Source organism: Chlamydotis macqueenii, chromosome 5 (genome assembly GCF_036417535.1).
Source record: "Chlamydotis macqueenii isolate bChlMac1 chromosome 5, bChlMac1.mat, whole genome shotgun sequence".
Lineage (NCBI taxonomy): Eukaryota > Metazoa > Chordata > Aves > Otidiformes > Otididae > Chlamydotis > Chlamydotis macqueenii.
The window spans coordinates 61,181,920-61,206,535 of NC_141560.1; the positions used below are offsets into that span (position 1 = coordinate 61,181,920).

General features: G+C 39.9%; 1 protein-coding gene across 6 annotated transcripts in view; it reads right to left on the bottom strand.

Moving 5' to 3' along the window:
• GALNT18 (polypeptide N-acetylgalactosaminyltransferase 18) overlaps positions 1–24,616 on the bottom strand; it is a 252,587-nt gene that overhangs the window by 113,031 nt on the left and 114,940 nt on the right. For all 6 annotated transcript variants that reach the window (XM_086748472.1, XM_086748471.1, XM_086748469.1 and 3 more), the window contains one exon: positions 10,313–10,479. In XM_086748472.1, the coding sequence (XP_086604598.1) occupies positions 10,313–10,479 (167 nt within the window). The remainder of the gene's footprint in view (positions 1–10,312; positions 10,480–24,616) is intronic.

Sequence of the window (24,616 nt, forward strand, 5' to 3'; positions counted from 1 at the left end):
TATCTTGAGAGAAGTGAGAGCACTTAACAATTCCATCAAGATTTTCTCTGCTGCCAAATGAAAACAATTAATGCTGCCATATTATTTAGCATTCATCGTGATTCTAAATCATTTATTGGAGAGGTTACATTGCAGTGCAGACAAACTCTGTTAAATTTAATGAAAGGCAAATTGTCCTTCGAGTTTGCATCAGAAATATCTGTGAGAAAGCTTTGGAGCATCTATCATTCCTTTCAGATTACACTTGAAGTGAAACTAATATTATAAAAAATATTGGTTTATTTGCAAATTGCATTACAACTTGCATTGCAAAATGCCATAGTGACATGGGAGGAAGCTAATGGGGAATACAGCTCCATGCAGGTCCCCCAGGCAGAAGACTTTGCCGATCAGATTTCCAGGAGAGCACCATTTGCCCTGCAGCCTGCGTGAAGTAGATTGCAGAACTTACAAAAAGAAACCTAACAGACTTCTAGGCATTTGTAAGGTTCATAACGAAACAAAGGGAGTGTTTTTAGTATACAACCTGTATCTCCTTCCATATGGACACATGTCTGTATTTCTCTCTGCCTAAACTCTCAAATCAGACTTCCAGTAAGTAGTGTTAACAAGGACTTTGGTTATAGAGGCCCAAGAAAAACAAAACATCTTTTCCAAATAAACAGTGAGGAAAAGCAAGCAGAAATTTTTACTCTCTCACAGCCTAAACTCTAAGTCTTTATTTTTCCCATGTTAATTCCATCATTGTAAATGGAAATTTTAGCTTTTATGTCTACCTTTATCACAATTTCCATAAAGTTTTAAACAGAGCTTCCCCAAAGCTTCCCAGGCTGCTACTTTAAGTATACTACTCAAAATATGTTACTTTTCCAGTGCAAAAGGGAAGAACACTGTTTGAGTAATGATCCCACAAAAAACTAACAGCGAATGAGTGAAATCAAGTAATTTAAAGTTTGGACATCCAATATACTTGGAGAATACTTCCAAAAATTAAATGCCAACCATACCTACAGAAAAAGTATACCAAAAGAAAAGTCAACAGGAATTGATCTTTTTATTCATAACAAAAATTAAAATATCCTTTGATAAAAGGTCCCGTAATCGAACTTTATACTTACAGTAGGTTCTACAATGTCTTTGAGGGATCTAACAATGCCTATATATGCAGCTTCACGTATGCCTATTAGATGAACATAGAATAGTCTGTAATTTATTCACATTATTTTTGCTAACTGATTTTTATCATTTGGTGATACACTCAAGCACCCTTAACTTCTTCCATCTTCTACCATCAGTTTAAGTTAAGAAGTCAGCATTAATTTTATGAAAATTATCTTTTTATTCATTCTTCTTTTTAAGAAAAGTATGCTTGGGTTAAGAAGAAAAGGTAACCTTTAATCAAGTTCATTAAAAAAGTAATTTGTATTTCTTACTTTATATAGGACATATTCTTTTAACTCCTTTGCCAAACACCACAGAGTATTTTCCCTACTCTCTGTCAAACTCTTGCAATTTTAAGTACCATTCCCTTGATAAGGAAAGATAAATAAATTCTTTAAAAAGTCCTTCAGGCTTTTAACAGCTTACATTACTAAAATATCTCAAATACAAATTCTACTGGATACAAGGAGATCTCTGGACACTTTACAGGAAAATATGTTGAAAGGAAATCATCTCGATCAAACCAGACTTAGTGTCATCAATGGATATCAGCACTTCTCTCACAACTTCTACATGACTGTCTGTCATTGCGCTGCATCTATACATATGGCTGCTACTTAAATCCAGTGAGATATGTTTAAGAACATTATCAATGGAAACTGTTCAAGTATTCTTGAAGGTGAATCAATCCTACAAATCTGAGAGAGCGAAAAAAAATTGAAAAAAAAAAAAAAGTTGTTTCAATCAAGCAGTTTATCAGAGATCTCCAGTAATTAACTTTAAAGCTAAAATCACAGTGACAGTAGTGAGAACTGGACCATTGATAAGCTGGCATTTTCACAGTTAGGATGCCACCAGCCCATAGCACTACCAGTGCACATGGGGTGAATTCCACATTGCTACCAGAAGAGCTTAAAACTAGCCTGCCCTTACTGAATCTGACTGCAGTCTTTAACATTGTGGCCCACATTTGGTTTCTGAATCACATTGTACACAGGTGATGCTATTTCCTGTAAGCTGGCCCAAATCATTCTTCCAAAAGATGCCAAAATGCCAATGTGCAGCTATTTATCATCACCTAGGTACTTAAGCTGTATTGTCTGTATTGGGCTTTGATACGATCAGTAAACTGAGAGTATGTCTGGCTGTGCTCACACTAAGCACTGATTCATTACAGCATGACAGAACAGACGCAGGGATGAAGAACAAGAAAATACTCACTGTGCATTGTGCTGCTGGACATATATAGGGTACATAGCACATGTGAAATAGATACACAGTATGAATTTGTACACTAGGATTCAAGCTAAAACAAAACCACAATGAAAAAAACTCAAGTATATCTTCCGTTTAATTTGCTATATGAAAAAAAAGAAGATATAAGAAAGCTGTAAAACTGCAGCTGAAATCATCCCTGGATTTTGTTTCCTAGTTCCAGTTTTTCAGCTTTTCCTATACTGTAGTTAAGATACTCTACTTTATTACCTTCCATTAGGATTAAATATGGCATGAACTTAGTGCTGAAATGACAATTAAATTAGTTCCTCCCACACTGAAATCAGATACATCGTTATTCCAGTCTTAAAGCTTAGTTGGCATAATGGCAATGGGCTTGTCTTATTAGAAAAAAAAAAAAAAGAAAAAAAAATTATCTTGTGATAAGGTTTGGAGTTGCACAAAATAACTTTTTTTCTATTCTGCTGCCTACATTAAACTGCAAGTATGAAAAAATGCTGTGTTTAGACACGGCTGTTCTCTCCTCTTGGACTTTCTGTACTGAATTTGACATAGAAAAAGGTATCTATTAGACTCCAATACTGCAAGCGTATTAGGACTGAATGAGCTAAATTACCTCGTGGATGGAATAAAAGATAAGATGACCACACATTAACTTTCAACAACTGCTGGCTAGGGAGGATTCAGTTCATAGTATTATATGAACATTTGAATCAAAAACCCTGATATCTGGAAATGGCAATAAAAGCTCTGCTGCTCACTGATGACCCTGAGGTGGCAGAGGTTATGCTACTAGCTTGCACACACATTGAAATTTTGCCTTTCCACCCTGAACTATAGTATACTGCAGATGATTAAAATAACTGTTCTTTTGAAAGGTCACTTTGTCACTCAAAACATCTGCTAAGCACATGCTTCCACAGAGGGAAACGGCCCAATAGATGTGTGAGTTCTCAAGGACATACCAGAAGAGCCACACTTAGTTGAGTGGTCCTGGAGCTCCACCTCACTCTCGAAGCACTGGAACTCTCCTAACCTTTCAGAAAACAAAGGCTGAGGACCTTCCATATCAGTTATAAAGAATGGAGAATGTGACAGTTCCATTATAAAACAAAGCAAATCGCATGCTTTGATAACTGCTGGTTATCAAACAACTTTCACACAACTATAATTACAATGCCACAAAAATCAGAGTCTTGCTTTCACCAAAGGACACTATCCCAGCCCCTTATGTGTGACTGAATGCAAGTCAACATTTGCATCTGATGCAGTATGGAGCTCAGATATGGGAGATTCAGAAACATTAATCTAAAAGAATACAACACAATTATTTTTAAGTGACAGCAAAGGAAAACGGAAAAAAAAATGTCTGAAAAGGAGGCATCAGAGAGAAGAAGGAGGAAAATGAGAGAATGATAAAAATATGCCACAAAGGAAGGAGCAGAACACTGCTCGGGGGAGGAGGAAAGGAGGGAGTGAGGGATGAGTCAGGCAGGAGTTTAACTACTGGGGCTAAAGGCAAAGGGAAACTGCACGATGAGATGGGAAAAATGCAGGAGAAGAGCAGCAAATACTAGGGTGGTGGAGATAGGGAGAGGAGAATAGGAGTGGGTATGCTGGAATTTGATAATAGGGAAATTGGAGACATCAACTGAAGGACACAAGCTCATATAAAGAAGGATGAGGTGTAATGAAAGGGCGTGACGAAGTGCTCTTTTCGAAAAGAGCAGACTGCCAGGGTGGAATGAGGAAAAGGAAAGCAGACTGAGGGAATAAAGACCAAGGATATAGACAACTCTTGGTTGAAAAAAGAAGGAACAAACACAGGTTGAGAAAAAGGTGTGAAGAGTGATAAATTGAAGCAAAAGAGAAGCAAGAATAGTTGGGACACAGAGCCTTCCTCATGGGCACTGTCCCTCTCTTTACTGCTCTGTTGCTCACTTCCTTTTGATATCCTACTCCACAATCTCTTCCCTTCACAGTAGGAATCAAATACAATGTCACAAGGACACAAGAGGAGAGAACAGTCTGCAGCCACTCTAGGACAAAATCTTCAGGACCTGTCTTTATAAAAATCTCACAGTCCATTTACATTGAGTGGTTCTTAACTTTTTCCCACAAGAGTTCTGAGCCACATAGCCAGTCATCGTTGGGACATGAACCAAAGTGTCCACATACTCTCCCACTCAGAAAAAGAACAACATTGCTCATTCAGCTAACTTTTGCTAACTGCCGAAACAGATGGCCAGCAGACTATGTTTTGCTTCTGGTTGTTTTCTTCTTACGGATGTGTCGTGGTTTTGTTGGGGGGGGGGGGGGGCCTAAGGTGGTAGCCATCTGCCCGATGTTGAGACATGTTTCCACGCTCATGGCGGACTTCAGAAATTCTTCGCAGAGGTTCAGATGCATGTTCAGATGCATCCACAGTAGCTGGCACACAAGCCAAGAGACACCTCACCGCAGTTCTAGCGTCAGCACAGAACATGCAGCAGTAAACATATGCTCAAAGAATGGTCTTCATTTATTCTAGTTTCAGTGCTAAATGTTACTATGCAAGCAAAATGCATAGTTTGTAACAACAGCTAGCAGTTGTTCTCAGATCTACAACAGAGACAGGTTTCATGGTCTATACATAACATAGAGGCTGTTTAGCATTACATAGCCTTTCATGTAAATCCCTGCCAACATTACTGAAAGTTTCCTTCTGTAAAGACTGTGCAATAATAGGGACTTCAGCATCACAAGCTTTAACTAACGGGAGGAATTAATCTAGGCAGATAAAGCAAAGTCCTCACAATGCATAAACCATGGCCGAAAAGTGAATGCAGGTTTGAATAAAGTTTGGCTTTTTTTCTTGTTTTTAAATGCCTTTAATTTTTTCTGGCATTGAGGTAAGAGAAGAACAAGAAGCCAAACAGAAGGACAGCAAGTCCTCAAGTTTTCCCCAGGAGATTGCTATTAACAGGTTTTAAAAATCAATATTCAGAGTTGACTGGTCTACAAGTAAAGCCATCTTCACATTACAGAATCATAGAATCATAGAATGGTTAGGGATCTAGCATGCATTTGAACAGTACTTTTGAGGTTTATTCATCACTGCTTTGGTAAAGAAAAAAAAAATCCATCTTCTATTCCCAAATATCTCTTAAAAATACCGAAGAATAAGTACACTTTTCTAAAGCTGCTTTTTATTCAATGTTTTGAGGACAATGTTGTAAATCTCTCAAAGGTGATACTCTTGCATCTGACCCACTTTCTACCAGTCTGTGCTAATCCTCTTGGAGACTGCAAGTGATAAAACCAGCATCCTGTGATACCCAGTACTATTACAACAATTCAATATCTGTATTCATGAAAATCTCAGGACAAAGAATGAGAATCGTTACACTGAACATGTTAGAATATTTCACTAATAAGTAATGACTCAAAGGAAAAGGAAGAAAACTTATGAAATGTCAGCCTCTACCATAACATTTATTATTAACTTTAATATGAAAAAATGTCATACAGGATGATAATTATTGCTATAATATAACATTTTGTAAGGCATACTCTGGACACATCGATGTATACTGCCTCCCCATAAAGCTGAACACATCATGGCTCACAACGACTTTTTTAGAGAGGTTTCAAATAATCTGAAAATATCTTCAAGAAGTGCTTCACAATGCAGTGGGGCTCAATGCCAGCAAAAAGACTCAAAAGCCAAGACGGGATTCCAGTGGCACAGGTCACCACCCTGTCCCCAGAGGGCAGGATGCAATAAGTCAGAGGGTGAATAAAACACTATTCCAGTAGTCTCCAGCTCAAAATATATTTCTGAGGTCTAATTAACTACCAGCAGTGGTGGGCATGGCCACTTAAAACGCTTTTTTAAAGCCTCCTGTCTGTAAATCCCTCCCCTCAAATGCATTGAGTCAGCTGGAAAACTGTGCTACTTCTGAAGGCATAAATGAATAAATTATGTTATTGCCAAATTATAAACTAATTAGTATATTATTTCTGAAAAGTAAACAGTGTTCCTGAGGAGAATGGGAATGATCCTGATCTGACAGACAGCACGTAAAACTACAGTAAAACAGCTGAAATCAGTGCAGTTCCTCTATTTCACACTAACGTGACTGAGACCCAAATGAGACCCAAATGAACAACACTGATACTTGGTTTGGTTTTTTAAAATAAATCTTTTGTTCTCATTATATAGCAGTCATTGAAATGCACTTTTTAAAACCTTAAATTTTAATGCAAATGTACATAACAACACATATTTCAGCGTTATGCTTATCAGAATTCCATCTGAAAAGATCGTAGGGTGAAATACACACATTAAGCCACGCAAATGGCTTTATTAAAACAAAGTATGAAAATTTTGGGATCTGTTAAATCTATTTTCTGCTTTGAAATGGTACACACTAGCACTTTCAGTTTCCTAAGTTGAAATATTTGTTTAGAAAAAGGGAAACTTCACAAAGAGATTAATTGGTTTCTCCTGAAACATAATTGAGAATTTGAAAAACTGCACTGAGGTTTAGAGAAAGTCATAGATAATTCGCTTCACACACCCTGAAGTGCATGAAATAAAATACTATCGTTTATATTGTTCAAGACAAATGTACAGACTTTGGCTGTACACTTGAATAGATGGTTTCTGAAATCAGCCTTCTGGAATTTTAAAAAGCAACTCGTTCTTCCACTGCTCTTTTCTGAAACAGACATCTACTGAAATTAAGGATGCATTCAGGTGTTCATTACTAGATTCAGAATTTGGCCCACAGCAAGAATTTGCATCAGTTTACCAGTATATTGCTTCCCCTCAGAAGCAGGAAATTTTGGTATCCTCCTCTAGTGCCAGTCATCGTATCTGCCTTTACTTTAAGCCACTCTGTTATAGGAGTCCAATCAAATAGCACAATAAACTCAAAATTAAAAGAAAACAAACATGTTCATTTGCACTCTGCCTGATCTCTGTTCTCACCTTTTCTTTCTAGTCACCTCCCACAGTGTGATATTTCTTCCCTGTGAAATCCACGGCTGTGGCATCACAGGAAAAAAATCTTATATTGAGTTATAGAAGTTGCCATCCCCAGCGAAAGCCTGAGACTAAATGTACCACTTATAATTAGGATTCTGACAGGCCTCTGTGAGAAGCAGTCTGCAGCCAGACACAAGCAAAAAGCAAGCTTTGTGCCCTCAGGTAACATTACAGGGAAACCCAGAGTAACCCACTTATCTTACAAGCAGCAACACTCGCAAGTTAAAAAGCTACTAATGAAAACACAGAATGACACTAAATATAAAGGATTAGTTTCAGCAATGCTACAAGGGAGGAAAAAAATTGAAAATAGAATATTGTAAAAGCAAAAGTAAATTGTAAAATAAATATTTCAGGATTTAAACTAATAAAAGAAAAGCCCATAAATCATCTTTACAATCACTCCTTTTCCTACCAAACATCCATCCTCTTCAAATGGATGCCTATTACCAGATCTTCAGCATAAGTTATGGGATAAAGAAGACTGCAGGAATCTAATTCATTACTGCAGGGAAGAGATGCCAGAGAAAGGGTTAGATGAGCAGCAGAAAACCCCAGAGAGAGCTGAATTTTTCTACGAGACTACGTATCACTCTGCACAGTGTGATTTTGTATAGAACGACATGAAACACCAAGCGAGGACAGCAAAACCAAAGGTTACCCTCCTCTCAATTTCTGTCCTCCCGATTGGGGACAGAAACCTAAGGATTTAAGGCACTGAAGGGTAAAAAAGTTAAGTCTGAACAAAAGGCACTGCCAACTATAAAAGTATGATAGTATACAGTACCAACACTGGTACTAACACAAAATATGGCTGAACAGGTATTCCTGAAAGATTCCATGGTTCCTGTGATTTCTTATCTATTTCAGGTAAGAAATAATGAAAGAGAATAATTCTGACAAGCCCACAGAGCACAGTGCAAAGTGTACTTGTTAGTGAGCACATCATGGCGATGACAGAATGGCTCTCAGAAACACTGATGTTTCCAACATTGCTCTGCAATGTGCCCACTGGAATAACTGCCTGTAAATTACAGAAAATCAGACACAAACTCTAGAAACCTCTTTTTTTTCAGCCAGATTATTTTTCTTCTTCTATGGCTGCCTTGTGGCAAGTTCCTCCTCATCCAGAGGCCTTAAGCCTTGCAGCACTAATAGCCATTCCAATTCATTGATCTCCTGGCATCACATTGACTGTACCTGTTTGAAAGATGTAGGAACGAACTTCTACAAACACATTCCAGAGCCTAAGTTCACCAATCAAAGCTGTATTTCAATATTTTTTTTTCCCTATCAAACTGCCATGTATTGCATGAGAGAGTGGGCAAAAATTAAGGCCAGGAAGAGTGCATCAGTAAAGCCATGTCAAATAACTGAACTACACGCTGAAGGAAATAAGTCTACCTCAGTTCACAAGAAGTTTCTGAATCATGTATATTTGTGTGTATGCATGTTGATTTTGGTTTGGATTTTTTTTTTTTTACTTTGCTCATAGTTTACTGTTTCATGTGATTTTTCATGTACTTCATCACATTGCTACGTCATAAATTGTGCCATAAAGTAAGAAAAACAATGCGGAAATCCTGCATGCCAATTTACCTACCTTGTTCCATAAGTAGACATTTCAAGAAAAGCTTGGTCAGCCTTAGCAACTCTAAACACAGTACTATTCACTGGGACTGAAATTAGATTTGACATAAGCCTACAGGAAGTTGTTGGGTTTTGTGTGTACTTTGAAGAGTTAGGATTTTACTTTTTCCTTCACTGATAGTCAGCAGAAGAGGACATGATGAAGTCAACAGCCTGGGGTGTGGAACTTATTTACTTGTTTCCAAATAAGTTTATATTCTGTACAAATCTGAGATACATTTATGATCACCCACGAGTCACAGGATCTAGCCACAGGGATCACATAACAGCTGTACTGATGGCAAGGTTCAGAGCAGCCCTTTGTTCAGCACTTTCCTTCAACAACATGAATTCAGATTCGCCTTGTATTTAAGGAGTTCAGAATTAATCCCCCAGCACAGGAAGATTTTTCTTTAAGTTCAGCATCCTGTGCTTATTAAAATTTCATTCCTAAAGCTGCCAGAAAATAAGACTTGTAAATAATGTCCAGCATGGCCTTGTTGACAAACACCTAGGGCAAAGCTCGGAGCAATCAGACACAGGGCAGTCCAGTCCTTCAGATCACGCATAGCAAAAATCTGAGTACACATGGTAGAAAAGCAGCAAGGCAAATGCTGCCAATGAGGAGAGAGGAGGGAGAAGAGAGAAGAGAGAGGAGAGAGAGGAAAGAGGAAAGAGGAGAGAGGAGAGAGGAGAAGGAGAAGGAGAAGGAGAAGGAGAAGGAGAAGGAGAAGGAGAAGGAGAAGGAGAAGGAGAAGGAGAAGGAGAAGGAGAAGGAGAAGGAGAAGGAGAAGGAGAAGGAGAAGGAGAAGGAGAAGGAGAGATCTAAAGGAGATGCCTAAGAAACACAGAAAGGTGTTTTATACAAAAGAGAAAGTGAGTACACACATGCAACCATACAACTGAAACAGGAAGAGCGCAGAAAGCATATATGAAAGCACTCTAAAGTACTAAGAGTAAAACTTCTTAGATCTCTAATCTATTGTCACACTGAAAATTCTGCTTACCAGACACTGTAAGTGTATAGAAACAGCATCCTATCTTTGTACATGCTCTTTTTAACATGCCCCACTTGTGCGTCTTTGAAGACAGCCCAGCAAGACTGTGGGATAAAGAAGGGACTAAATACACTGACAACATTTGAAATGCCAGTAGGATGAGCAGGAGACAGAATTCAAGAATTCTCATGTATGATCCAACTTCTAGAGGAGGGGGGGGGACAAAAAAAAAAAAAAAAGAGCCAAAACCTCTTACCATTGTTACTGTTATCATCAACTAAAATAATCTCTTTGAGCAGGTGAGCAGGAGTCCGGTCAATGGCTGAATGGATGGAGCGCAGAATCACCGAGAAAGCTTCATTAACAAATATGAATACAATGCTGACCTCAGGAAGCCTGTCAGGAAATGTAAGGTTTCTGCACCTGAAGAAAGAGGTTAAAGGAAAAAAAAAAAAGAAAAAGAGATGTAAACTGTTGGAAGTCGCGATGGCAACATAAAGTGTTTCAGAGAAATCTATCCCCAGTCATAAGAATGATAAAAGAGTTTTTGCAGGCTTGGATCAGAAGGTCCCCATATCTGTTAAAAGCACCTACGACAAGAACCAGATGAATTACTATTTTTAAAAAGGAATGGCCTGAAAACAGTATCCTGAATCTGCCTGTGCAATCAAGACTAAGAGTGAGCTCACTTTTCCACCCAAGGCCCAAAACACTGAAAATTTTATTTTGCAAACCAAATACAGCTTCCAACAGCAGTTTTTCACAATGTCTTTCTGGACAGCCCAGACAGGAATAAACAGAGTTAGCCCCTTACTTTAAAAAGCATCTTCTTAATAGTCATGGTAATTATTTTTGCTAAACTATCTATCACCTTTCTCAGACAAAATCAGGGGGCTTTTTCTCAACTCAACAATAACACAATAAAAGATCAGCTCCAAAGAACATTCTGCTACAGAAGCTAAGACAGACAGTGTATCCAGAAAAAAAACAGGTAAAGGGATAGAAAACTTATTTGTAAGTTCAGTCAAGAGGTTTAATCAGAATGAGGAATATTTTTGTAACCTGATGGATTTTCCTGTGTTTTTAAAATACATATATATTTTAGCCACATTCCAATTTGCTTAGGCAAACAGCAGTATGGAAGAGCTGCCCAAAACTTTGAAGTTCCTTAATGTTTTATTGCATTTTTCCCTCCTTCATTTAAAAAAAAGATTCAAATTTTGTAATTTTATGAAGAATAGAAAGTACTTTTTACCAATTTCTACCTGTTAAACTGTGAGCAAAATGTATGCTTTTTTTAATAAAGCCACTAGTTAATTAAGTTAAAGAAAGTGGTTCTTTTTCTGAAACTATTTTAATGTTTCTAAAAAACAGTTAATTCTACCTTTTTCTCAGCTCTGAAACTATTTACTAGTATGAAATTAGGCCAAAGGCTGACCCAGGCATCATTTCTAGACAGGCTCTATAGATGGAAATGATTGATGTTAATGCTCTTCTCTGCCTCCTGACAACCCTGCAGTGGCTATCCTCTGTTAAGATGCCTGGATTCATCACATCCAGGAATTTCTGAAAGCTGTGGAAAGCATTACTAACAACATTTAGCATACAGAAAGCATGGATGGATTCAGAATTTTTAAATCATGCCGGAATATCACTCCTTAACTAAATTTGTTCTTCACTTTGAAGAGCTAGCATTTTTTTTATTTTGTATTTTAATCTGTGTAGTAAATAAATATAGAGAAGTATTGCTAAAACAGAGAAGTATCGCTAAAACATTCCTCTTCACACGATGCACAAAAATTAAGTTCAAATTTTTATAAATTTTATAAATTTTGCACAAAAATTAAGTTCAATCAAGATGATGAATTTACATGTATGTTTTTAAAGCTTCTGAAAAAAGCCAGTGCACAGGACACATGACATCCAAAAACACTGAGATACAGATAATAGATAATACTCAAAATTCAGCTGGTCAGCCAATTTTCTCGATTCAGTCCGTAGTTTGAAATTGATGGAAATGACACTAAAGAAGTGATTTAATATTTTACGTACTTTTCTCTCTGTCACTATGAGAAAGAATTATATTGACATGTAAAACAGAAAACACAGTCTTGAAAAAGTAACAATAGTTTTAGTCTTAAAAGGTGTACACTATATTTTTTTTAATAAGCTGATTCATTCACCTTTCAGAAACAAATAAGAAATCTTATCACAGAGATCCACAGCTTTTTGTTCCATGGCATCAATACAAGAGAGAAACAATTACAATGGTGCTTGGATTTATCGATTTCCACTTCTAGCTCAATCTTTTGGCAGCATAACAAAACAAAACTTACTTTCCAAAATAATTTTGCATTTCTACTGATGTGTTATTTCCCCATTTTCACTGGTAGGAGAGTTTTCAGCTTTAAGCATGTGAAAAGCTTTATTAGAAGCTCTCAGGAGAGCTAAAAGCACATCCCTTTTTTTTTTTTTTTGAGTACCACTGGATCAAATGTAACAACTGCTTGTGGAAGTGTCATTGTCATTTATAATCAATTGGCCCCCTTCCCCCCTTTTTTTTTTGTTTAAACTGAATGTTGATTCATTGAAGATGGATAGCTTGAGATAAAATTTCACAAGTCTTTGAAAATCAGATTCTCATAAAGGCTTACATTTGGACATTTTCTATCGCAGGCCTTTCAGAGTTGCAGTCATGATTCTTACTGGTTTCAGGGAGTTTTGCTGGCAATCAAGATTTTCTGAAAAGGACTTATAAATAGTTTCATAAAGGAAATCTAAATATTCCATCTTTCAACAGAGTGATATGTAGCCTGTGAAGTATGTAGGTGCTCAGAAGCACACATACAAGACAGGAACGGAGAAGCTGTCTCCATGAAGCACTTTGGGCCCTCTCAATTAATCAGAGCCATAGGTCCTTTCCTGGAGATAAGAACCTATGTGGTTTTTATTCAAAATAAAACACTACAACAACAGGCAAAGGGAAATGCCTTTTCTTTCAGAAGACAACTAGTGCAAGGCAGCACTGTTTTTCTCTTTTAGTAAGTAGTTCAGGAGTTAAAACCTTCAACCAAGACAGCGGGAGCACGAGTTCAGTCTCCTCTGATCTCTCCAGAGAGCTGTCTGCTTGCCAGCTCAGGGTGATTATTTTCAGTTCCCCTTTTCAGAGTGATTCCACTTTCTGTGGAGCAATTAAATGTATGCTACGTTGGAGTGATACCAAGTAAGTCTCTCTAGCCTTGTGTTTAGGGCAAATTCCTTGGACGAATGACTTGTATTGCAGTACTTGTTCAGTACAATGGATGTTCATGCATTCTAAACCCCGGACTTCGCTCTTTATCGTTATGTCCAATCTTCTAGATTATAATGCCACAGTATCTCTTGTGATAACTTTTTTCTTTCTTTTGCAAGCTGATATTTATTGTTTTCATTTAAGAAGTGCTGCTCTGGCTGAAGGAATAAAGGCACCTTCACAGAGCCTGCAAATCAGGTGTCAGGGCACTTTACTGGGAAGCAATACAGAATCACAGAATGGCTGAGGTTGGAATGGACCTCTGGAGGTCATCCTGTCCAACTCCCTCCTCCAGCAGGGTTACCTACAGTCAGCTGCCTAGAACCCTATCCAGATAGTCTTTGGATATCTCCAAGGATGGAAAACTCTATAACCTCTCTGGGCTACCTGTGCCAGTGCTCAGTCACCCTCACAGTAAAAAAGTGTTGCACTTGGTGCCCACTGCCCCTGGTCCTGACTTTGAGCACCACTGAAAAGAGTCTGGCTCCATCCTCGTGGCAGCCTCCCTTCAGGTATTTATATACATTGATAAGATCGCCCTGAGCTCCCCCTTCTCTAGGCTAAACAGTCCCAATTCTATATACACACATAAGGTTTGAAATCTTAAGGAGAAAAGATAGTTCTCCACACCTGCCTCCTCTAACCTAGAGTGAGTATTTTAACCTCTGAAATCATTAATTAAAGAAAGGTCATCTTCTGTGGTGAACAATCTCTCAAAAACACTGCCCAGATGACAGAGTAGGTCACAGGCACAAATTGACATGCTCAGCACTGTCAAATCTGAGGTGAATCATCAGCAAATGTGAATTTTAGGTCCCACGAGGGTTAAGTGGCATCTGAAAACAGGATATTCAAGGTGTATATTTCAGGCTCAAAGTGTCTGGGAGGCCCCTATACTTATGATCACACTACTATTTTTAAATACTAACCCTCACAGTTTTCCAAAAGATGCTAAGACCTTTACAGATCCAGCTCCTAGAAGAGCAGATCTGTTCATGGCACAGGGTATGTGTGCATGTGCATGTCATTCCGCATTTACAGAAAATATCCATATGCAATCTGGATACTATTACTTTGTGGCTGTCAATTCTTAAACACAAGTTAGATGTACAAATTTGCATGGCCACCAACAAAATTCTAGTCTCCTGCAAACTGTAAAATTTGATGCAATAACTGAAATTTCATCCAAGTTTTGAAAACTGCGTCTCAAGTTGACTATGAACTAGTTAACAGCCTTAAACATAGTGAAACAATTTTCAGTATTAGCCTGTAAAGAACCTACAAAGTCTGTTATTTTAGTGATTCACTTGCAGTCAGAACGCATAGAGATATAAAACGGTACAGCAAACAAAGCTATAGCCAATCTATCTTTTAGCTGTCTAGCTTAGGCGTGCTTTGAGGAGCCCGGGCTACCAGGGGCGGATGGCGTGCACCTAACCAAGAGGGGGAAGACTGTGCTTGGACAAAGACTTGCCAGGCTCGTCCGGAGGGCTTTAAACTAGTGTTGCTGGGGGAGGGGGAGCACAGTTCAGCCCACTGCTGTCAGCATGGCGCCAGTGCCAGCACCGAGGGTCCAGAAGCTGAGGAGGGATCACAGATAAGTGCAAATAAACCTAAACTGCAGTCCTAAACTGTAGCTCCAGCCAGCAAGTCGGCTTTGTCGGGGGCCCAGCTGAAGTGTTTCTATACCAATGCACGCAGCATGGGGAATAAACAGGAAGAGCTGGAGATGCTTGCACACGAGCAGGGCTACGACCTCATTGGCATCACGGAGACGTGGTGGGATGACACATACGACTGGAGCGTCAACATGGAGCGGTATAAGCTTTTTAGAAAAGACAGGAAGGGGAGACGAGGAGGGGGTGTCGCTCTCTACATCAGCAACCGGCTGGAGTGTGTGGAGCTCCGCCTGGGGATGGAGGAGGAGCTGACAGAGAGCTTATGGGTCAAGATTAGAGGATGGGGACGGACAGGGGACGTCACGGTAGGGGTCTGTTACAGGCCGCCTGGCCAGGAGGATAGAGCGGACGAAGTGCTCTATAGGCAGATAGGAGCAGCCTCACGGTCACAGGCCCTGGTCCTCATGGGGGACTTCAACCACCCTGACATCTGTTGGAGAGACCACACGGCAGGGCACAGGCAGTCCAGGAGGTTCCTGGAATGCGTGGATGACAACTTCCTCTTGCAGGCGATAGAGGAGCCGACAAGGAGGGGTGCCATGCTCGACCTTGTGCTCACCAACAGGGAGGGGCTGGTGGGGGATGTGAAACTAAAGGACAGCTTTGGCTGCAGCGACCATGACATGGTGGAATTCAAGATCCATGGGGCAGCAAGGAAACTACACGGCAAGCTCTCTGCCCTAGACTTCAGGAAGGCGGACTTCGGCCTCTGCAGGGACCTGATGGGCCAAGTGCCATGGGAGGTGGCCCTGGAGGGAAGAGGGGCCCAGGAAAGTTGGTCCATATTCAAGGAGCACCTCCTCCAAGCTCAGCAGAGGTGCATCCCGATGAAAAACAAGTTGGGCAAAAAGGCCAGGAGGCCGGCATGGATGAGCAAGGAGCTCCTGGACCAACTGAAAGTGAAAAAGGAAGCCTATAGAGGGTGGAAGTGGGGACAGGTAGCCTGGGAGGACTACAAAGAGGCTGCGCGAGTGGCCAGGGATAAGGTAAGGAAGGCCAAAGGCCTGGCAGAACTGAATCTGGCCAGGGATATAAAATGTAACAAGAAGAGCTTTTATAGGTACGTAGGGGACAACAGAAAGTCCAGGGTAAATGTAGGCCCACTCCAGATGGGAACTGGTGTCCTGGTTACCCAGGACATGGAAAAGGCTGAGGTTCTCAATGACTTTTTTGCCTCAGTCTTCACTGACAAGAGTTCCTGTCCCACCACCCAAGCTGTAGAAGGTGCAAGCAGGGACTGCGAGAATGAAGAACTGCCCATTGTACTCGAAGAGCAGGTTCGGGATCATCTAAGGAACCTGAAGGTGCACAAGTCCATGGGTCCTGATGAGATCCATCCGCGGGTCCTGAGGGAACTGGCAGATGAAGTTGCCAAGGCACTGGCTATCGTATTTGAGAAGTCATGGTGGTCTGGTGAGGTCCCCGATGACTGGAAGAGAGGGAACATAACTCCAGTTTTTAAAAAGGGGAATAAGAAAGACCCAGGTAACTACAGGCCGGTCAGCCTCACCTCTGTGCCTGGCAAGGTCATGGAGCAGATTCTCCTGGAAACCATGCTAAGGCACATGGAGAGCAAGGAGGTGGTTGGTGACAGCCAACATGGCTTCACCAAGGGCAGATCGTGCCTGACCAATTTGGTGGCCTTCTATGATGGGGTGATGGCATCGGTGGACAAGGGACGAGCAACTGACATCATCTACCTGGACTTGTGAAAGCTTTTGACACTGTCCCGCACGACATCCTTCTCTCTAAACTAGAGAGACATGGGTTTGATGGACGGACGACTCGGTGGATAAGGAGTTGGCTGGATGGCCGCACTCAGAGAGTTGTGGTCAACGGCTCAATGTCCATGTGGAGACCGGTCACGAGTGGCGTCCCTGAGGGGTCCGTGCTGGGCCCGGCCCTGTTCAACATCTTTGTCGGCGACATGGACAGTGGGATAGAGTACACCCTCAGCAAGTTCGCTGACGACACCAAGTTGTGTGGTGCCGTCGACACACTGGAAGGGAGGGATGCCATCCAGAGGGACCTTGACAGGCTGGAGAGGTGGGCCCGTGCCAACCTCATGAAGTTCAACCAGGCCAAGTGCAAGGTCCTGCACCTGGGTCATGGCAATCCCAGGCACAAATACAGGCTGGGTGGAGAATGGATTGAGAGCAGCCCTGAGGAGAAGGACTTGGGAGTGCTGGTGGATGAGAAGCTTAACATGAGCAGGCAATGCGCCCTTGCAGCCCAGAAGGCCAACCGCATCCTGGGATGCATCAAGAGAAGCGTGGCCAGCAGGTTGAGGGAGGTGATTCTCCCCCTCTACTCTGCCCTGGTGAGACCCCACCTGGAGTACTGTGTCCAGTTCTGGAGCCCCCAACACAAGAAGGACATGGACCAGTTGGAGAAGGTCCAGAGGAGGGCCACGAAGATGATAAAAGGGCTGGAGCACCTCTCCTATGAGGACAGGCTGAGAGAGTTGGGGCTGTTCAGCCTGGAGAAGAGGAGGCTCCGGGGAGACCTGATAGCGGTCTTCCAGTACCTCAAGGGGGCCTACAAGAAAGATGGGGAAAGGCTGTTTAGTAGGGCCTGTTGCAATAGGACGAGAGGTAATGGTTTTAAAATAGAGGGGGGTAGATTTAGATTAGAAATTAGGAAAAAATTTTTTACGATGCGAGTTATAGAGCACTGGAACAGGTTGCCCAGAAAGGTGGTGGAGGCCCCATCTCTGGAAACGTTCAAGGCCAGGCTGGATGAGGCTCTGAGCAACCTGACCTAGTCAGGGATGTCCCTGCTCCTTGCAGGGGGGTTGGACTAGATGACCTTTGAAGGTCCCTTCCAACCCTAACCATTCTATGATTCTATGAATATTTGTTAGCCATACCAATGTACAAAGGAGATAAAAACAAAACTCTAGCAAAAACTGTAAGGTATGTCATCTATCAGATAAACAGCAACAGAGTAGTTTTGGAAAATATTTTAAATGGCAGCGAAAACACACTGAAAACAGTTCAAAGAAGTTGCTTCCTCAAAAACTGGTTTTTGTTCTCGTCTGTCAACTAAGCAAAGTTTGAGATACATGTAAAATATACTTCTGTAAGAAATTAGTGACAAACTGTATTTAAAAAATGTTCCAGATGACAAAATCAGCCCCCAAAACACTGCTGCCCTACCATAAATGCATGCATAAACTGAAATGTTCATACAAAATTTCTGGACATGTCTTCCATGAAGAAGGAAATTATTCCATTTTTTCTCCTACCTGCATTCATTTACATCTTTTCAAATAGGATCACACTGGACAAAATTTTCCATTGTTTCCAAGAAAAGAGCAAAGTGTTTAATGCTGAAAATGTCATTTGACTCCTTTTTTTTGCTCTGTCATACATTAAAAGATAACTACGTATGATACAAGAGAACAGAACTAGGCTCCTGATGTGTCTAATTTCTTTAGTCTTTTCAAATGGATTATTTTTCAACGAGGGTAGATTCCTAAATTGAGTTCATGCTTTCGTTTTTCCATTCAGACTAATTTATCATCTTTTCTTCCAGCTTGAATTATTTTTCAATGTGCACAGTTTTTAAAAAGACATTTTCCTGCCTACATTTTTTTCATATCAGATATGACAATAAAAATTACCAACATTTTTTTCCATTTAAACAAATCAGAATTAAACCCACACACCTCAGATCATGCACACAATGCAGAGCACTAGTGCAATTTCACAAGTGTGTTTGTCTTCCTCTTTATGCCAAGTTTTATGAGGAATAAAATTCTGTAATTCTAGGAACGAACAAGAAATATCTACAGAGAAAGGACGTATGCATATGTGTATAAAACACACGTTGAAGGTGGGAAAAGGGAGGAAATTGTATGGATCAAAATCTTAGATCCATTAAGCCCCTAAGAACTGAACGGTTGCGTGGCAACCAGCAATGTACAAGTTTCAATGACAGCTCTGCCTCGGACAAGATCCCTAACCTGGCCCTCCGCAAAGTGAGGTTCTTGCTAAAAAAACAAATCCGCAAAGTATAGAGCATATTTCAGTATCACGGCTAAGTGATTTTTAAAAATAAATTCTAAATATTAGTTAGAATTACAATAACGGGTATCATCCCAATATGGCTAAAAAATTACCTGCAGCAACCTACTCCGCTAAATTACATTGGGCTAATAACACTAAAGTCACAGTTGTCATGGTTACCAGAAATTTAGAGAAACTCCTGGTGTTCTATTTCAAGCACAACTCTGGTAAATGGAGGACAGCATACATTATGAATCTTCTTTCAAATATTTGTCTACAGGAAAATTATATTCCTCTAGAAACTATGCATTGGGATAAGACGAATTAGCCAGTCACATTAAAATTAGTTTAGCATAACTATGCAGTAAGAACAATAGAACAAGACTTATTTCCTGTATTAATAACTTATTTCTGAGACCTTCTACAAATACGCATATAAATTATGAAAATTATTTTCTGCAATTTTTGGGAACCTTCCACCAACAGTTACATGGTTATCACAGGCAACAATGGTAGGAGAACACATTTTCAACACTAGATTATGTCATCTACTCCACTTTTTTAAAAAACACAGGATGCAATAAAGCATATTACTAAAACATTTGGGGTTAAGGTATTGTTTTAAGAACACATATGGGAGGGAGTTTTAATTTGAACAGAATAAGAACTTCTCAGAAGCACAAGCAGAAACAGAATTGTACTTTCTTCAAGATCTGGTAACAATTTGTCATCTGCCAAAATGGCAAATAGAAGTTGAAGATGTATGGGAGGAAAAAAAACCCAACATTCTGGCATAAATGAAACAGATAGGACAAACTCTTGCGAAAGAACTGAGTCTTATAAAAATTCCAGCATCAGTATTTATGTTTATAATTTTATTTTGTGATAATGCTTCATTTTTCCTTTCGCTATTATCAGTATTTTAAGTGTTAACCAAACTATGCTAACAAGGCTGGCATTGAACAACATATAAAAAGGGCTTTTTTCCTGACCTCTGAGGTCTACAACGTATTACTACAAAATTACAGTCAGCAAGGCAGTACCTTCTGCTGCAAATCTACAAATCTTTGTGGCCATCACCTTCTATTACAAGGGACAAAAGGCAGGCATACAATCGTGTCAGGAATGTGAATATAGAGTAACCATATAACTATAAGTAAACACGGCTAACTTTTTTTTCTCCTGACATCAATCCCTAAAAATAAACAACAAAAAAAATGTAATAAGAAAAGACTAGATAACAGGCAGTGAACTTGATAAATATGCAGATAAGTTCCAAGATTGTAACACAAGAGTGATGAGTTCTTGGTCTCCTCAGCATCTCACAGCATAGATTTAATTGTAACAGATTGATTCCCCAGTCCTTTTAATAAAAGCTATTAACGTCGATAAAATTATATAATAAAGATCCATTTTCTTCTTGGTAAGACCTTTGTCTGAACAAAACAGTAAGAACAGTAAGCTAGGATCTCAGTAAAACCCATTTTTGGATGAATATAAGAATTCCATATAGCTATTTGGCCAAAACTGTTGGCCTCTCACAGTATTATCCCATGGATTATACTGAGTATGTTTTAGTGTAAATGTATGCCAAGTGAAAGAACATTCACATGTTATGACACATTAATAAGAGACTGAGAGAGGAAATAAGAGAGAGAGCGTGCATATATTACCACATCGCATTTTCTTTCCATTAAAAGAGAGAATGGGGAAGATCAAAATGAACAAGCATACGTCATTATTAACTTAGGTTATTATAGCAGCTTGGAGACTGCAGCTGATTTGATATCACTGGTAGTGACATTAAATTCTTCCAGAGCAGACATTTGAGGAGATCCATTTAGACAGGACAAACTGAAGCACAGATCAGAATTGCAGAGGGTGGCCACTCAGGCAGTACACACCACTGCTACAAGTCAGTCTGAAGGCAGGCAAAAGTGAGACAAGAGAAAGAAGAATCAAAGGCAGAGAGATGAGTAGAAGACAGCAGGAAATATGACAGAATTAAACATTAGGTATTTAACAAGAATGCAGAATAATTTGACAATTTTAGGACTTCTGCCCAAAACAATACAATACGTAAAGTACTAGGCTTTTGTGCTCTTTTTAAAGAATTAATTTGAAACATCAAACAGCAAAACAGAACTGTTTCACAAACACACGTGGAAGCAAATGTTTATGAAATGCAAGTCTGTAGGAGCTGGCTTTTGGGGAGAAGCAGAGCTAACATGAAAATGCCTAGCCTGAACCTCACAATTTGAGATCATGTGTTTTTCTTACATCAGTTTTAATAAAGGAAAACTTACAGGTTTATAGAAGTCTGACATCTTGCACACTACATCCAGGACTGCATATGCCACCGTAACACTGATGGACATTTTGGACAGGTGTACATACATAAACAACTTTTCTCCTAAAATGCACCACTCTCCTCAACCAATCAATACATAATTTTTTTCCCTTGCAGTTATATTTGCACTCAGCAGATATCTTGCTTGCTTTGTGCCCAGTTTATCACAAACCTAACTCTGCTGCTCTTCAAGGTTTCTACTGTTTTCCTTGCTGAATTGAGCCTCAAAGTAATAAAATTTGGAAGTGGTGAACTGTTTGAAACAAGAAATACCTACAAAATGTCCAAGTCTCTCTCTGCACAGGGAACAGGACATCTCCTCTGCACTTGTGTAGACACCAAACAGCACTGACTCAGCAAGGGAAAGGGCAAATCTGCCTCAAGCCAAATGCTATACCATACTATTTAGCAATCTCCAAAGAAGAAAAAAACATCTGCACTTTAAATGCTTCTTTTCCCCCTCCACCCTTCCTGCCTTTGCTTCTTCATAAAAGTACTGATTTTACCAATGCAAATGAAGTTTGGCTGACTGCAATTTACATTGACTGAAAAACCTGCTTTATGCCTCCTGGTTAGCTCCTTCATATCATGCAGGCGCAAAAGTGCAGAAAAGTTCCTCTGCTAGGGTCCTGCTTATGCACTCTTTTTCCACTACCAATCATTCTCTCATCACATAAGCAAAGAAAAATGTTATCTCTCCTTCCCACATGTGCTTCAGCACACTGGATCAGGCAACAAAAAAATTCACAAGCCAACAAAGTAGAATCCTAAGTGCATCCACTTGAAAAGAGATTTGGTACACAGCTTTGGGATCCCTAAACAACCGAAGTTTTAATAATGCCTTTCTGTGTGAGCTTGTTCAACACTTCACTCATGACAAGCTTTGTAGGTACTGCCTGCCCTACCTGAAGTAATGAGCACTACAGAATTATAACTAACACAGAACCATTATCCTGTTCCTGCACGTAGTAAGGGCAACGTGGCCTTCTTCAATGCTTCCAAGCTCATTAGAGCCAGTAGTTATTTGTTTGTCTGAGATGTAGATATGTTACAGCCTAACAGATGCACATAAGGGTGGTAAACAGCAGAGCACTCAATTTCAGCAGCAGAAAATAAATTGAGGCCTTCGGAGAGACGGTATAAGCAATACTGCACAACACTGCTTGTCCTATCTACTAAGCACTGCAAAAACAGAGCCTACTTCAGGATATCCAGGGGAATTATTCATTATAATCTGCATTATAACAGATTATTTTGGACTGTGCTGGGGACTCCACTGTGCCAGTGCAAATATTCACGTCAAAAGTAATCAAATTCTGAACGTTTTATTACAGGATATGAGGCTCATAGCTGCACAGAGGTTTAGAAACCACTCTGCAGTATCTAAAACATGAGAAGGTCCCACTGTAAGGTGTGATAATTGTCACAGCCTGACCTAACTGCAATCTGATGGATATTTCCATCTGACTGATGGCCAGATAAGCTAGGGCTCAGGAGCTTGGGCAGAGTGCACTGCCCTAACTACTAAATGTGGTCTCCTGCTTCTGCATGCCACCCACATTGGAGGACTGGGTGAGGTCGAGTATTCGTCCTCTCCTCCACATGTGTTGTGGCTCAGTAATCTCTAACTGTCCTCTGACTTTCTCATCGCATTAGACGTTGACAATACCAACCCTACAAAATTCTTTATGCTACAATATGGGGTTATTACATGTGTGGAGTGGCCTTTCTCACTGGAGAATCTTGCAAAGAAATGCTGAGCTCCTCTACTAAGTTATTTTGATGTGAATTCTCAGAGCACTACAGGCAGAAAGAAGGTCTGGGCTGAGTCATACCAATATGATATAAAAGGGGCTACTAACACCACACTCTTGCCAGATCGCTTAATTCTCCCACTCTCAACTGGGGCTAACCATATATGAATTACATTACACTTCAGTTACATGTATATTTCTGTTGTCTTTCCAACTTCCTACAGTTTGTATGACAGGCCACGTATACAGGCGACAGACCACCACTGAGCTCAGACATATCTATATGAACTCCATTATTTTAGCTACCTGCTCACAAGCCTTTCCTGGGATTCCAGTGTCACGCTGACTCTTGCAGAACCACTGCTAAATCCAGGCTAACGAGCTTGGTTAGACCTAGGCTAACTCCGTCCTGATCTATTGTGGTACCTCTGTCATATCTGTGTTTCCGTGCATTTCTAGTCAGAACAGGAAAACCACAAGTGACTAAGGTCCAGCAAAGTTGATTAATTCAGTCTCCATGCCACTTGCTGTGTGCTCACTTCAGACCAAGCTGTCCTTGGCTTTCATGCTATGTTGCTTGAGCATCTGCCCATGGATAATTTAAATACATCTATATAGACTCTGGAGGTGACAAATGCAATTGGCTTTAAAAATAGGTGCTACAAATCCTAAAAATTGATTATTATGGTGGAAAACACACTCTTGCAGGATAGCTTTTTATTCCCACAATAGCCATGTGTGTGCTCTCCCACAAATGAGAATTTGTATATCAGGAGTGGGAACTCCTTTTTCAGCAACATGACTTTCAGAATAGACCGTAGCTCTGCACTCCACAGGGTGCTGTACATACAGCAGTGTACATACGACCCGACAACACATTTCGTTTCCCTCAGTATCAGTATTTACTACATTTCAGTGTCTGCTCCTGAACCATGATAAAGGGGGCGACAGGGGGTTTGGAATCTTCCTGAGCCACCATTACTAGGACATTATTTTGTATGCATACATCCATAAACACATCCTAATGTCTAACATATTTCTGGCAGACAGCGAACTAAGGATCAAAATTTTCACAGAAATTAGGATCATGACTCATTTCTAACTGGAGTTTCTTTTAAAAACTCAACTGTAATTTATTTCTTTCAGCTACAGTAACATTCATTTCCTCTGTCTTTTTAATTTTTAAAACCCATAGTTATAAAAAATTTAGATTGAAATTGTTCAGGAGAGTCATTTCAAAAGACAGATAAGAACAGACACATTTCTGTCATTGATGTCTTGTTAGTTACAGAAGATTTATTTTTCCTCTAAATTAGTTTACAACAACAAAAAAAAAGTCCCTACAGAAAGTGCTAAACCTATTTAACCAAAATACATATATAACTGAATAGACCTTGATTTCCTTAAAGTCATTATTTCAGAAAATCCACAACATAAATATTTCTAAAATATAATATATAATAATATATAGCATA